This window comes from Bactrocera neohumeralis, chromosome 5 (assembly GCF_024586455.1).
Source record: "Bactrocera neohumeralis isolate Rockhampton chromosome 5, APGP_CSIRO_Bneo_wtdbg2-racon-allhic-juicebox.fasta_v2, whole genome shotgun sequence".
Lineage (NCBI taxonomy): Eukaryota > Metazoa > Arthropoda > Insecta > Diptera > Tephritidae > Bactrocera > Bactrocera neohumeralis.
Genome location: NC_065922.1, coordinates 23,543,293 through 23,556,716, shown reverse-complemented (window position 1 = coordinate 23,556,716; position 13,424 = coordinate 23,543,293). Strand labels below are relative to the sequence as shown.

General features: G+C 38.5%; 1 protein-coding gene and 1 long non-coding RNA gene across 4 annotated transcripts in view; both read left to right on the top strand.

Moving 5' to 3' along the window:
• The window catches only part of LOC126758626 (uncharacterized), a 237,543-nt gene that overhangs the window by 117,454 nt on the left and 106,665 nt on the right, over nt 1-13,424 (top strand). For all 3 annotated transcript variants that reach the window (XR_007666862.1, XR_007666863.1, XR_007666861.1), the window contains exon 3: nt 612-742. This is a non-coding gene — a long non-coding RNA (uncharacterized LOC126758626). The remainder of the gene's footprint in view (nt 1-611; nt 743-13,424) is intronic.
• On the top strand, nt 3,087-7,219 carry LOC126758620 (gamma-butyrobetaine dioxygenase). The gene is made up of 5 exons (XM_050472966.1): nt 3,087-3,414; nt 3,479-3,695; nt 5,199-5,325; nt 5,385-5,693; nt 6,293-7,219. The coding sequence occupies exons 1-5, from the start codon at nt 3,139-3,141 to the stop codon at nt 6,636-6,638; spliced, it is 1,275 nt and encodes a 424-aa protein (XP_050328923.1). The 5' UTR covers nt 3,087-3,138; the 3' UTR covers nt 6,639-7,219.

Here is a 13,424-nt window from a genome sequence, read left to right as displayed (position 1 = left end):
ACGGATGCATTTTGCCTTTATCGTAGTAGTACTGTAAAATATGGCGTATTTTCTCTTTATTTTGGTCCATGTTTTGCTATCATCAAAATCAATCAAACACGTGTTAGCGTGAAATGAGCTTTCCAAAAAGGTATAGCGTGACCCGATGCGACGAATAAAACTAGAATTACGCGCTTTCTGCGCCAACTAGCGAAAATACCGCAAGACTTTTTTGACAAGCTAATATATAAAAGAAAGTTGTGTTAGCTACACAATTTATAACTCAAGAACGGCTGTACCGATTTGGTTGAAAATTGGTTGGGAAGTAGCTTAGAACCAGGAGACGGACATAATGATACATCTTAACTCTTTATGTTAAAAGTCAATACAATTCAAACATAACAAAATTCTTTCAAATCAGAAGCATGTATTCAAAATGTGTACAATCTATGTATCAACCAGAGTAAAGCGTGGACAGGTTCTCTAGTATAATATGTAAACAAATCTCTAGAAGTATCGAGCCATTTTAGTTTTGCTTTTTGATAAAAAAATTTGAATGTATTTACGTAACTTATATATTAAATTTTAATATTAAAAAATAGTTACAATATATATTTTTATTTTCATTTCAGAAAGTGCTATTTGGTTGATGTGAAGTGAAAAGTGTGATAAAGTGAAAGTGAAGTAAGTGCATAAAGTGAAATTAAATTGTGTGAAAAAAGTGTTTTCAAATATAATTGGAGCGGATGCTTTTACAAAATGGGTAAGTCCTAGCAAAACAAAAAAATATTAATCTAAAATCCTTTACAAATTGTGGCAGTGTAATCTTTTATCTTAGGAGTGGCAATAAAACATATTACATTTTCATACTAAATATCTTAAGTAGTATATTATACCAAAGTATGATGTAATTAAGTTATCTTCGCACAGTAATCTATCTTTAATATAATTTCTTGATCTCTGAAACCACAGCCTTGTGCGTTATAGACTCTATTATTTAAGTAAAAATTATTTAGTTATTTAACTAGTTTAGATTCGCGCTCTTGATAGGTACTGTTAATGACCTCAACGAAAAGTTGTTCCTTATGGGCTCCGTGGAAGAATTACATGTCTTAAATTTATTCAAATAATTTACTAATAATTATTACAATCAGTCTAGGAATCTGAACGTTATTGGTGACAATATTCCGATAATGTTGGAAAAAATTATGACAATGTTAACCGTCAGGATGATTCTAGCTTTTAAACATTTATATTTTCATTAAATTTTTGACTATCTGTTAACCAGCATATTCTCAACAATCATGACAGGTGGCAAATGTTTTTTAATTCAGTTCCGTGTATTCACCATCACCATTTTTTATAAGGTACCGATTACTTATTCTTCTTGCGAACGTTGCTTTTAGATATATGCAATACAATATATTGGATCGAACAAGTCTTTTTGTATTTATAATGAACTTTAATGCACCAAATATTTACCATTTTGGTCGACCACATTTTGCCATTTTTTTCGCTGGTTTCTCTGCGACAAGTAATTTTCACAGGCTTCTCTTGAAGACAACTTTACTCCATTAAGGGAATTCTGCTTTGACCGAAAATAATGGTAGACCGATGGTGCAAGATCAGAGCTATATGAGGGATGCATCAAAACTTCCCAGCCAAGCTCTCCCAGTTTTTGCCGAGTCATCAAAAATGTGTGTGGTCTAGCGTTGTCCAGATAGGAGAGGAAGCCATTTCTGTTGATCAGTTCTGGCCAATTTTTTCGATTGCTTGCTTCAATCTCATCAGTTAGAGCTGCTCATAGTGAATGATTCCTTTCCAATCCCACCAAACATTCAGCATAACCTTTCGAGGTGCCAATCCTGGCTTTGCGACTATTTGTTGAGCTTCAACACGTTTGGACCGTGTTCTTTTTCGCACATTATTGTCGTATTTGATCCACTTTTCATCTACTGTTACCACTCGCTTCAGAAACGGTTCGATTTCATTTTGTTTCAGCAAAGAATCGCAAATGTTAATTCGGTTCATTAAATTTTTCACAGACAATTCATGTGGTACCCAAACATCGAGCTTATTTTTGTAGCCAGTCTTTTTTAAATGGTTCAAAACCGTTTGATGTTGAATGTTAAGTTCCTTAGCGATGTCATGGCTGCTTATGTGACGTTCCTGGCCAATATTTTCCATAATTACTTCGACTTTCTTAGCGATAGGTCGACTAGAGCGAGATGCACTTTTCACATTGAAATTTCCAGAACGGAAGCAAGCGAACTATTGTTACGCTATACGAACTGATACAGCATCGTCTCCGCAAACTTCACAGATTTCATTGGTGGCTTGCGTGGCATTCTTCCCTTTGTTATACAAATATATCAAAATATAGCGAATTTCTTCATTATTTTCACTAATTTTTGAAAAGCTGTAACTTTTTTTCAACTTTCCCGAACTTAATTTCTTTTAAATCTCACCTTTCCAACACTATAAGGTATGTGATTGGTAGGACTGGAGATATACCACTGCAACGACATCTATTGACAAAATACAAAAAAACGTCTTCGAAAGTAAGACCAATACTAAACTGATAACGATCTCATTTAAAAGTGGAGGTGTATTAATTGGAAAGCTCTAACCAACTTAGTGAACTCATCTCTTCTAAAAGATTTGTTTTGACTAGCAATTAACACTTCTACGAATTTAAAGCGGCAGCTACGTGCTACATTTGTGGGCCCTTTGCTTTTATTTTATAAAATTAATCTCAAAAAATATTTTAGATTAATCGGAAACATTATACCGCGATTAGCGAAGATGCAAATGTTTTATAGATAACAAGATTCTTAATGATTTGTTTATACAAAGATTAAACGAAGCGTACTATTCTCACGCCACACGCAGATAACAATTAACGGTTAGCAATCTGTAAAGACTTTACATGCACGGCTAATATTCAATAGCGTCTAATCTCCGCGATGTGGACCAAGCGATAGCGTGCTCAGTGCCAACGTCCTCTCAGCTATGCTGACGTCAACTAACAAAGTCCAATCGCTTGCGCTCCACATTATCACTTGTCGCCCGGCAGCTGGAGGCACACTATTGTGCTCTCTCCGCTTCTATTTTAGTCTCGTTGTGATCGTCAAACGGTGCGCTTCGTTTTACTAGAAAATGATCGCACCCGCTTTCTGTGCGTTGACGCGTGTCGCGCGCAGTTCCGTTTCGCATTTACAAAAAGTCGTGCGTCGTCACTTGAGCGCCTCCGTGGAGGAGGGTAAATATGTTTTAGTGCAACGGCATAAATCGTGTGATAATGCAATTATGAAATTTCCGAGTGTGTGGCTACGTGACAACTGCTACTGTGAGCAGTGCTACCATCACAGTTCAAAGTCGCGTCGCATCGATTGGGATCGCTTCGATACTGAAGTGGTGGCTCTCGATGTTCAGGTGAGTTTAATTAGTATGCTAATTTTTACCGTTGAATGGCATAAATTTCTCTTTAATTAATTAGGTTGATTCGGTTGCTGAGCAAGTTGTGATTAAGTGGAGTGATCAGCATACTTCCACTTATGATCTGAAGTGGCTGCGCGAGCGTGAATTCAGTGATGAGCGCAGACAACGGTATTTGAATGGATTTTATCGGCCAAAACCAAAACATTGGGCCGGTCAGCAGTTCAAAGAAATTACGGAAACTTTCAAATTTCAAGATGTGATGCAAACAGATGAGGGTAAGTGGGGGAAGTTGGAGTGGTTGGGTTGCCAAATTTTTCTAGTTTTAATGCAGAATTCGGTGAAAATGCCACAAAATAATAGTTATACAGATATAACTTACATAGAATGGTTGAAATGATAGTCTTATAGGTGATTAATTTGAAAGAGACTACAAAACCGCAAACTGCGTTAATTTCTGAAATAAAAAGCGTCTCATAAAGCTGCGTCGATCGTGATCTTTCTTAAGCGACTTCAAAACGATGATGAAATAAGTCGACTATCGAGTGCATTTTTGATAAAAGTTCTTATAGAACTCCATCAGGCTTACCAAAGAAGAGAAGAAAACTAAGTTTCGTTCGTTGGATCTCATCCTGCACAAATCAGACACGAAGCTTAAAGTCTAATATGATTAGTATCATTAGATAGAAATCATTATTTGACAACTGACATTTGGAAAGTGCTTCAAATTAAGATTTAAGATTGAATTTTTTCAACTTATAGATGAAGACGTTGATATCAGGCTTAATTATGTTCGAAGTAGTAGTGTCAGGTTGGATTAGGTAGGTTAAATAGGCTAATAACTGTTGAGGTCACGAAAAAACCCAATTGCGCAGAACTCCCAGATATGGATCAAAACGACTGTCACATATCTACAAAAGGCTTAGAGCCTGTCATAAATTGCAGCTAATTCTCCGAGCTCATAAAAAGTATGACAACTGAGGTGCTTCAGCCTTAGTTTTTACTGAAAAAGTTTCTGGAGGTGGAAACCTCATCTTTCACCATGCAACTTTTATAAGTTGCACCCGCCAAAATCTTTGCAGCGACATGAGTCTTACTGAGAGCTAGAAGTTTAATGGACCTTTCAGCTTGCACTCGGGGTCAGAAAGCTTTCAGAACCACACATGTGCTGTTTGCTGACCAGTGCTTGCTGAGCTCGGCTAACATCGTAGTCAAGCCCACATTTTAATATTATTTGAAAACTTCTATAATTCGAAACGGATAATGGAGTTTATCTCCAAAGCTATGTGACATCTGATCCAGAGTCGAATAAAAAAAAATTAAGTTTAAATTTAGATGTAAGAGGATGAGAGTTTACACTCTTTCGACTATAGCGAAACTTATCTCTTCATCCATAAATATAACCAATATATTCAATATTTCCAAAAACGATGAATTCTTTTGAGTATCAAGGATAAAAAAGTTGTAACCTGATCCACTAGTTGAGCACAGGTTTCCAGTTCCATAGCTTTCATTATTTTCTCTTCGAATCTGTCTGTCTCATTTTTGTAGTCCTATGATTGTTTTCAGGGATAATTTTGTTAATGATAATTGTATGAAAGCTTTGAGTATCTAAGGGGTAAGAGAACTTGGAGTGATGCGTCTTAGAAAAGCAGATTAAAAAAAAAATTAATGAAACGATGTTTCGGTTATAAATCTGTCATATTTCGGTTATATCGTGGGAATATTGTTATCATCAGACATCATTACAATTTCTCATACGAAAAAGCTTTCCTTTACAGCTCTACAACAATGGCTTGAGGCACTAGCAGTACGCGGTGTGGTCATCATCGAAGACGCGCCACTGGAAAACACGGTTGTACGTCAATTAGCCGACCGTGTGGGTTTTATACGACGCACCACCTACGGGTAAGCGGTACACTTTAATAAATTTTAAATAAAATATTTTAAAATTTCTTCCACAACAGCGAAGAGTTCATTGTGCAGGCGAAACCAGGCGCTAAGAACTACGCCTACCTCTCCGATCCGCTGCCGCTGCACACGGACCTACCCTACTATGAATACAAGCCGAGCGTGAATATATTGCACTGCGTGGTGCAGTCGCAGTCAGTTGGCGGCAGTAATCTGTTAGTCGACGGATTTCACATAGCCGATCGCTTGCGCGACGAACACCCAGCGGATTACCGTATACTAACGGAGACGCAGGTCGATTGGAATGATATCGGCAGTGAGGATGGGCGGAGTTTTCACAATATCTGGCGCGCGCCGGTGATATGGTGAGTGGGGAGGAGTGTTGTTCTCTAGTTGCTGCATTTAAAATGAATTCTCGAAAAGAGTTATGTCGGCGGTAAGATGCGGTGCAAGGAGCCGCACGGTTGCTTCTACGAAATCAATGCGGCCACAGTGGTGGCATTTAATTTATTTGTCTAGCAGGCAAGGCGTCAATTCCCAGGGCAACTCTTAAGCGGACGAAGAAAATTGAGTGTCGCTGCCACTTACGCGCACTTGCCTGTCGCTGTGGGGTTTTGCAGTTGCATTTGCATTGCGCGCACATACATATTTTATATGTAATATTGCAGCGCGTTGTGTGCCGCCTGGGTGTATGCAATGAAAATCGATTTTCAATCTTATTTATAGCCTCAGTTTCGAGGCGCAGCAACTTGTTTTGTACGTTTTGCCTGTCGCCGGCGTTGTCGCTTCATTTACAACTCATTTTCTATTTATTTTTTTTTTCGTGTTGTTTTTTTTTTGTCTTTTTGCGCCTTCCTAACGCGCCGTTGACACTTGCCACCGCGCACCGCAGCCGCTCTCGCAGCATCCGCTATCTACTCTTTTTTCCTCGTTTTATTCAACTTTCCTCTGCTTCTTTTTACAGTTTAGACAGTGACGGAAATTACACGCGTATAAATCACAGCATTCCGCAGCGCGACAGTCATTTCTCCGTGCCGTTGCGCGCCGTCATACCCTGGTACCAGGCCTACGCCAAGTTTGTGCGTTTGGCGCGCCGCGACGCTTTTGCATTTAAAACGAAACCCGGCGACGTTTTGACTTTCAATAATATTCGTCTGCTGCACGGTCGCACCGGGTACGATGACTCCGAGCAGAATGTACGGTACATTGTGGGCGCCTACCTCGACTGGGACATCATCTATTCGAAGCTGCGCGTATTGAAGAGCGCACAGGCGGAAAGCCTCAATGTTGGCAGCGCGCTGCAGCAGTAGCACCACCAACAACAACAAAATGCATTACATATTTTTATATATAAAAAGTCATGGCAGCTGGCGGCCTAACTGCTGTTGGCAAAACCACAACGTTGACGTGTACGACGAAGGCGACAATTGGCACACTAACTCCTTCAGCGCGCAACTGTCAAGGAGCGGGCAACAACCGGCGCAGCAGCACCAGAAACAGGAATTGCTGCTGCAGCCTCTCTCGTCCTATAACGGTTCTTGTGGTGCAATGCTTTCTATTATCAACTTTTTTTCTGCTGCCAACAGTGCCTTCATTATTTTTCGATTCCTCTTTGGCTTGGCGCTTTGCTCCGTAGTTGTTGCTGTTGTGTTTGCATGTCTTTTCGAGTTTTATTGATTTTTAATAAAGTGGCGCGCAGCAGGCGACCGGAAGTTGTGGTGACATTAAAGCGGATAATTTACTTGCTTTCACACTTGGCTTATTATCAATTTAAGGCGTTAACGCTGAGTGATGGCACTTTACATTCCCTGTAATTATTCTAAATTTGATTGTAATTGTAAAAACAAGGGTACTTTTAGGCAATAAAATTATAAATTTGGATTTGTAAGAATATTTTGTGTATTGTTTTCGTTTAACTAATTCTTATTAATTTTTGAAATATTTAAAATAAGCTTTTCTTGATTTTTTGACTAATCATATCTTGTTCTTCATATCAAATGTGATGTGTCCGATTTGTAAAGTGCACTTTAGAATATTTTCTGACGGAATACAAAACAAATTTTAAATCTTATACCTATTTTAGATTAAATAGTATTTAATATACTCGTATTTAACAGCTGTTTTCGATTCTTTGCTCGCTATTTTTTCAAGCTAAAAGCCAGGTAAAAGAAAGTTTAATTGATACAAGAGAGTATATTAATACCTCTTTAAAAAAATATAAGCGACATCCGCAATGTTTCTAAATTTTGTTTTATACGTTTTAGACCAAAAATTACTCTCAGAAACGATTCCATCATTTGTTCGATTCACCACTCTCCAACACTATTGAAGATATACTTTGAAAGAAGATTGGTTAGGTTAATCTGGTAGGCCAATGAGCTACGTACATATATATACCAGTCTTGGCTTTTTGTGATACTATTGCGATGGAGTTCAGTTACTAGATCCGTGAGGATCATCCTTTAAGATGCCTGAGCTTGACCCCCATTTTAACGGACTCTGTAGTCTCATTTTCGATACCTCCTCCAGTGTATCGTACCATGGGGACGCACATGCTTAGAGCGTAGTTTTCTAATGCACTGTTTCCCTGGAGCCTTGCTTTAGATATTTCCTGCAGTCTTCTCGATCTATCAGCCCCATCTTGCGGGCGTATGTCACCACTAGACGATGACCAGTAAATATTCCCATTATGTTCCTAAAGTCTCTTCTATCGGGTGCCAATGGAAATTTTGTGTACTTTTGATCTACCGTTTTGCACACGCCTTTTGCACGGGGGTATTCTGTTCCATCGAAGCTTGGATTTTCTTTAACATGCTTTTGTTCAGATCGTCGTATCGACAATCCATGGGTTTCCTAATTTTGATCACGTTTTTGGGTGTTATCCGTACACCATTCTTGGCAATTTCGTCCACTATTTCATTGCCCGCGATGCCTTTTTGGCCTGACATCTAGTAGAAGTGAAGTTGCTTGTTTCTGGCAACACTTTCCACTGCTGTCCTGTTTCCCAAAACTCTTCTGGCTGATATGCGAGGATGCTGGCTAGATTGCTGCTTGGCTGTCTCGTAAATGTTGACTCTGGAATTTCCTGCAGGTGCATTAGAGGCCAGATCAGCGTCTTTAGCAAAGACCTCACATTGAAATATACTGCACTGGTCCGACAAATTTAAAAGCTTATGCATAACTCTGGACAGTATTTCCGCACCAACATCGTCTATTTTTGAGCCATCCATATAGATGTTTAGAGAAATGCGCGTAGCTAACATCCCGCCAGTCATCTTTTTCTATGTTTACTTTAAACCTTCATTCCCAGTTGAAAAGTGGGTTCATGTAGTCGGTGTTTGCCAAACCGCCAATAACCGCCGAGCTATGTCCGAAGGTTCTATATGTTTTTTCTGTGCAGCTTTCAGCGAACTGGTCTATAGTTGGCAGATTTAGTACAAGTTCAAGAGCCGCCGTTGAAGTTGTTTCAAAGTTCCCATTATTCATAGCGCAGCAAGCTTCTGAACCCTTTCCATTGGCTTTCGGTAGGTGGGTTTCCGTATTTATTTTGGAAAAGAAAACCATATAAATTTCTTTTTACTCTGGTGTAAGTAGTAAGAAGTGTGTAACCCTTATGCTTAACTATATGCAAAATATACAATCGAAGCAGATTTAATTTAATTTATTGTAAACCAAAACGATTCGTGACGTATTTTTAAATCATAAAGGTTTGATTCTATGGAAACTGGTGAAATGATAAACTATATAAAAGGTGTCCCAAAATTAACGCAAGTTTGGAATTAAATAGAAAACAAAGTTTTTAGCCTTTCGATTGTAATTTTTTTTATCGATTCTTTAAATACATAGGCTATTTATAGAATAAGACATCGAGTAAATGTTTTCTCGGCTTTCCATACACATATGCATTCCTTTGTCGAAGCTTCCATGCCTATTCCGCATAAATATGGCTGAATTTCATAGATGAAATCAGTGAATCTTCTCCTTTAAACACTGCTATTTGTGGGCTTTTTGCAATAGACCTGTAATATTAAATAGCCCCATGAAAAGAAATCTAGTGGTGTTAAATCAAATAGACGATCAATTCTGATCCCAAAAGCGAGACAGTACACGACCTGGAAATGTCTCATGCAACAAATGAAGTGTTTCACGGGCTATAGGGCATATGGCACCGTCTTATCGTCCAATTTCTAAAACTTTCCGGTGACGGTTTAATCAGTCTTATTTTCAAAAAAGAATGCACCTTGTAGGTGCGTTGGTTTTTCGACAATCACATGTGGATTCTCAGAACCCTAAGAGTGGTAATTTTGGCGATTAACAACCCCATCAAGATGAAATTGTGCTCACTATCCATCTGTCGATGAAATTCAAAGATTGTTCAATAATAAAGACACGTTGTTCTATCATGTAACGCCACATTTTTACTAAGCCTGGAATCTCAGCTATCGATTTGTATTTATTTTTAGGGTTGGCAACTCTTTACTACAAAATAGCGGAAAATTTCAGTTGTGCTTTAATTTTGGGACACCCATTTTCTGATTTTTTCTGAAAAGTCTGGTGGAAAGCCTAATCATTCTCTAGTTGATTCCTAACTTTCGTGCTTGATGTGGTTGATCCGGTTATCGGAGGAGCATACATTTGTCAGCGATATTCATTCACCCAATATTATTTTCTAGTTTGATTAAGGCGGTATTTTCTTCTCTACCCTATACACATGATTATTTTATTCTTTAGTTTTTGTGTTGAGAGATTTAATTTGCTAATTTGTAAGAAATTATGGCTTTTAAATCACTTTCTTTATAAAAGCTTAAAGGAAATGTCGGATTCCTATAAAATTCAGCCATGTCCGTCTGTCTGCATAATCGCGAGGTAGTTCGTCATTTTTGAGATATCGATCTGAAATTTTGAATATGGACCAATGCCACATATACATATGTAGCTGTTGTATAAAATGAGCATTCGGTTTCAAGTGATTATATGGAAAACTTTTTCAGTTGACGAGATATCTTCATCTTGTTCAGATCGAATCACTATAACTGTTATATAAAGCTCTTGCAAGGAGTCTTTTGTACTTATGAACGGTACTATTTCTGCATTTCCCAACACTTTGTCAAATATCTTAGAAGGTGTGGTGAGTTGAACTTATTGCTTTGGGCGCCCAGTTAGGGATTTGTGGTTTCCAAAAACTGAATATTTTAGTTCACAGCGTGTAAATCCTTTATGGCTCATTGGCAGTCAGTCAGTCAACATTATTTGATATCGATTTTTATCTGTTGTTTAGTTTCCATTTAAAAATAATTTATATTTTTGTTTTTTGTGAGCCAAAATTTCCAGTATTTTAAAATTCTCTAAATCTCTCTCTCTCATCTAACCTAATTTTTTATATTTTCATAGAATGAAACCGAACCGAATGAGCTCTTTGCAGAGTATTTACATTTTATCTGAGATGCAAAAACCAGTTAGCACTGTTATGATTTTCTTCTTCTACTTTCTTGCTTTTTTCTTAACCAAAATGTACAGTTAAACCAAATTGTATGCATTTAAGTTGAAATAATACGAAAAGTTTTGCTTAATGGACTTTTAATGTATTTTCAAGTCGTAAAGTTGCACGCTTTTGAGGGCAATTAGGTGTAAAAATAACTGAGACTTCCACAGATATATACAAAATATAAAAAATGTGTGCTTGGCTTTGAGTAGAGAACTTTTAATATAAACATTTTATGCATTTGCATTGCTGGCGAAGATATGTATTTTTATGGTATGTGTGTATGAACATGAGTATTAGGGTCAGCCAAAAAAAAACTTATGAATCAAATTTATGGGTTAATATTTATAGAGTTAAACTAGAAAAAGCGTTAAGTTCGGTTGCAACGAAGATGAAATATTCATACATGTTTCCATATAAGAACTTGATTTTGATCGGTCAGTTTGTATGGCAGCTATGTACTATAGTGTAGCGCTCTGAGCAATTTCTTGAACATATTTCGTCATATGACACAGTTTTCCAAGTAGAGACATGCTTTTTAGGCAGCTATATGCTATAGTAGTCTGATATCGGCTGTTTTAACAGAAAAGCAACTTCTTGAGGACAAAAAGCAGCTTGCGAAGACCGATATCTCATAAACTTAGACCGGACAGATCGTAAGACAAATAGACATGACTGAATGGACTCAGCTCGCCAATCTGATAATTCCACATACATATATTCTGCAACGTTTCCTTCTGAGTGTTTAAAATTCCGTGGAAAACCTAATATACCCTATTCAGGGCATAAAACAATCTTTCAGGGCAATACCTTTGGGTTAATTAGGCTGCGAGCAATCTCAATCTTAGTAAGCATAAAATATTCTAAATAATATTTCTCAGGGAAACATTTTTTACTTAAAAAATTACTATACTTAAAAGCTTTGAAAATTTATTTATTCTTCTTTACTGGCTTAAACACCGCTTACGCGATTATAACCGAGTTAGCAACAGCGCGCCAGTCGGAGCTTTTGGTTTTGCTCAACGACAGATTACACAGCCTTATTAGTTTTGCGGGGATACCAAATTCGGACATCGCGGCGTAAAAGCGGCTTCTATTCATGCAGTCGAATGCAGCTTGGATCGACGGAGAGGTGGTTGCTGATATTCCAGGTCAAAAGCCACACTGATAAGGACCAATCAGTTTGTTGACGGTGGGCTTTAATCTTTCGCACAATACGCTTGGTAGTTGGTGCAGATTGTGGGGTTTCCCGTTTTGTGGATTGGGCAGAGCACACTTAAATTCCAATCGTCGGACACACTTTTGACCGACCATATTTTAGAAAGAAGCTAATGCATGCTCCTTACAGTTCTTCGCCGCCGTATTTGAACAGCTCGGCCGGCAACCTATCGGCCCCTGCCGCATTGTTGTTCTTCAGAAGGGAAATTGCTATTCGAACTTCTTCGCGGTCGGGCAATGGCACGTCTACTCCATCGTCATCGGTTGGGCATGGGTTACTAGATCACCGGTCTTGAAACCTTCTGTTAGTAGTCGCATTTTTTGTAGAATTTTCGAGCATTACCGCTGTCGGCCAGCTTGTCAAGATCTTCATACTCACGCACTTCGGCCTCTCTCTTTTTTTGTCTACAATTGCGTCTTGCTTCCCTCTTCTGCTCTCGGTATCTATCCCATCCCGCACGTGTTGTGTCGATTGTAACGCTGGGAGGTAGGCAGTCTACTTTGTCTCCACTTTGACACTACGCTCCTCATCGTACCAGCTGTTCTTTTGCATTTTCCGAAAACCAATGGTTTCGTTTGCAGCTGTACGTAAGGAGCTTGAAATGCCGTCCCACAGTTCCCTTATACCAGGTTGTTGACGAGTGCTCTCAAAGAGCAGGTGTACAAGTCGTGTAGAAAATCGTTCGGTTATCTGTTGTTATTGCATCCTCTCGACGTCGAACCTTCCTCTTGTGTTTGCTAACGTGCGTTTTTTGCTGCACAGAGGCGGGTGCGTATCTTGGCTGCAATAACATAGTGGTCCAAGTCGATGTTATGACCTCGGAGTGTCTAAAACACTGGAGACGTATTTTCCGTCTATCACATGAAAACTGGCTTGCTGGGAAAATTTTTTCTTTGTATATGAGTTAGTTTTAAGCCTTAAATTTTATGGTATTTCTTTTTTGGCTTACCCTATTGTCTATAGATATAAATGTATATGCAGCACACCACGATTAGTCATTTATTTTTTCTTTTTCATACAAGAAAAAGTAGGCACAAAAATCAGCGGCATGCCATGCATTCATATACAGTCATAAAAAACCACAAATAAACACCCTCACCATATACACACACACACACAAACATACAAATGCCCACACGCTCAAGTAAGCGCCGTCAACAAAAGTAACTCGCTCGCTTTGCTGGGTAATTACCATTGAAATATGATTGTATTATCAGCAGTCTGTATATAAAATGCTGCAAAGAAAGTTCAAAGTGCGATGGGGATGGTGTTTGTGTTGCATGTGGCAAGTTGCGAAGAAATGAGAAATCACAGCATTGTTAACAGTCGAGCGCGGCAAGTTTTCCGGCCAATTACATGCGAATTCCATAAACATTACACGCTGGCGGCGCATAA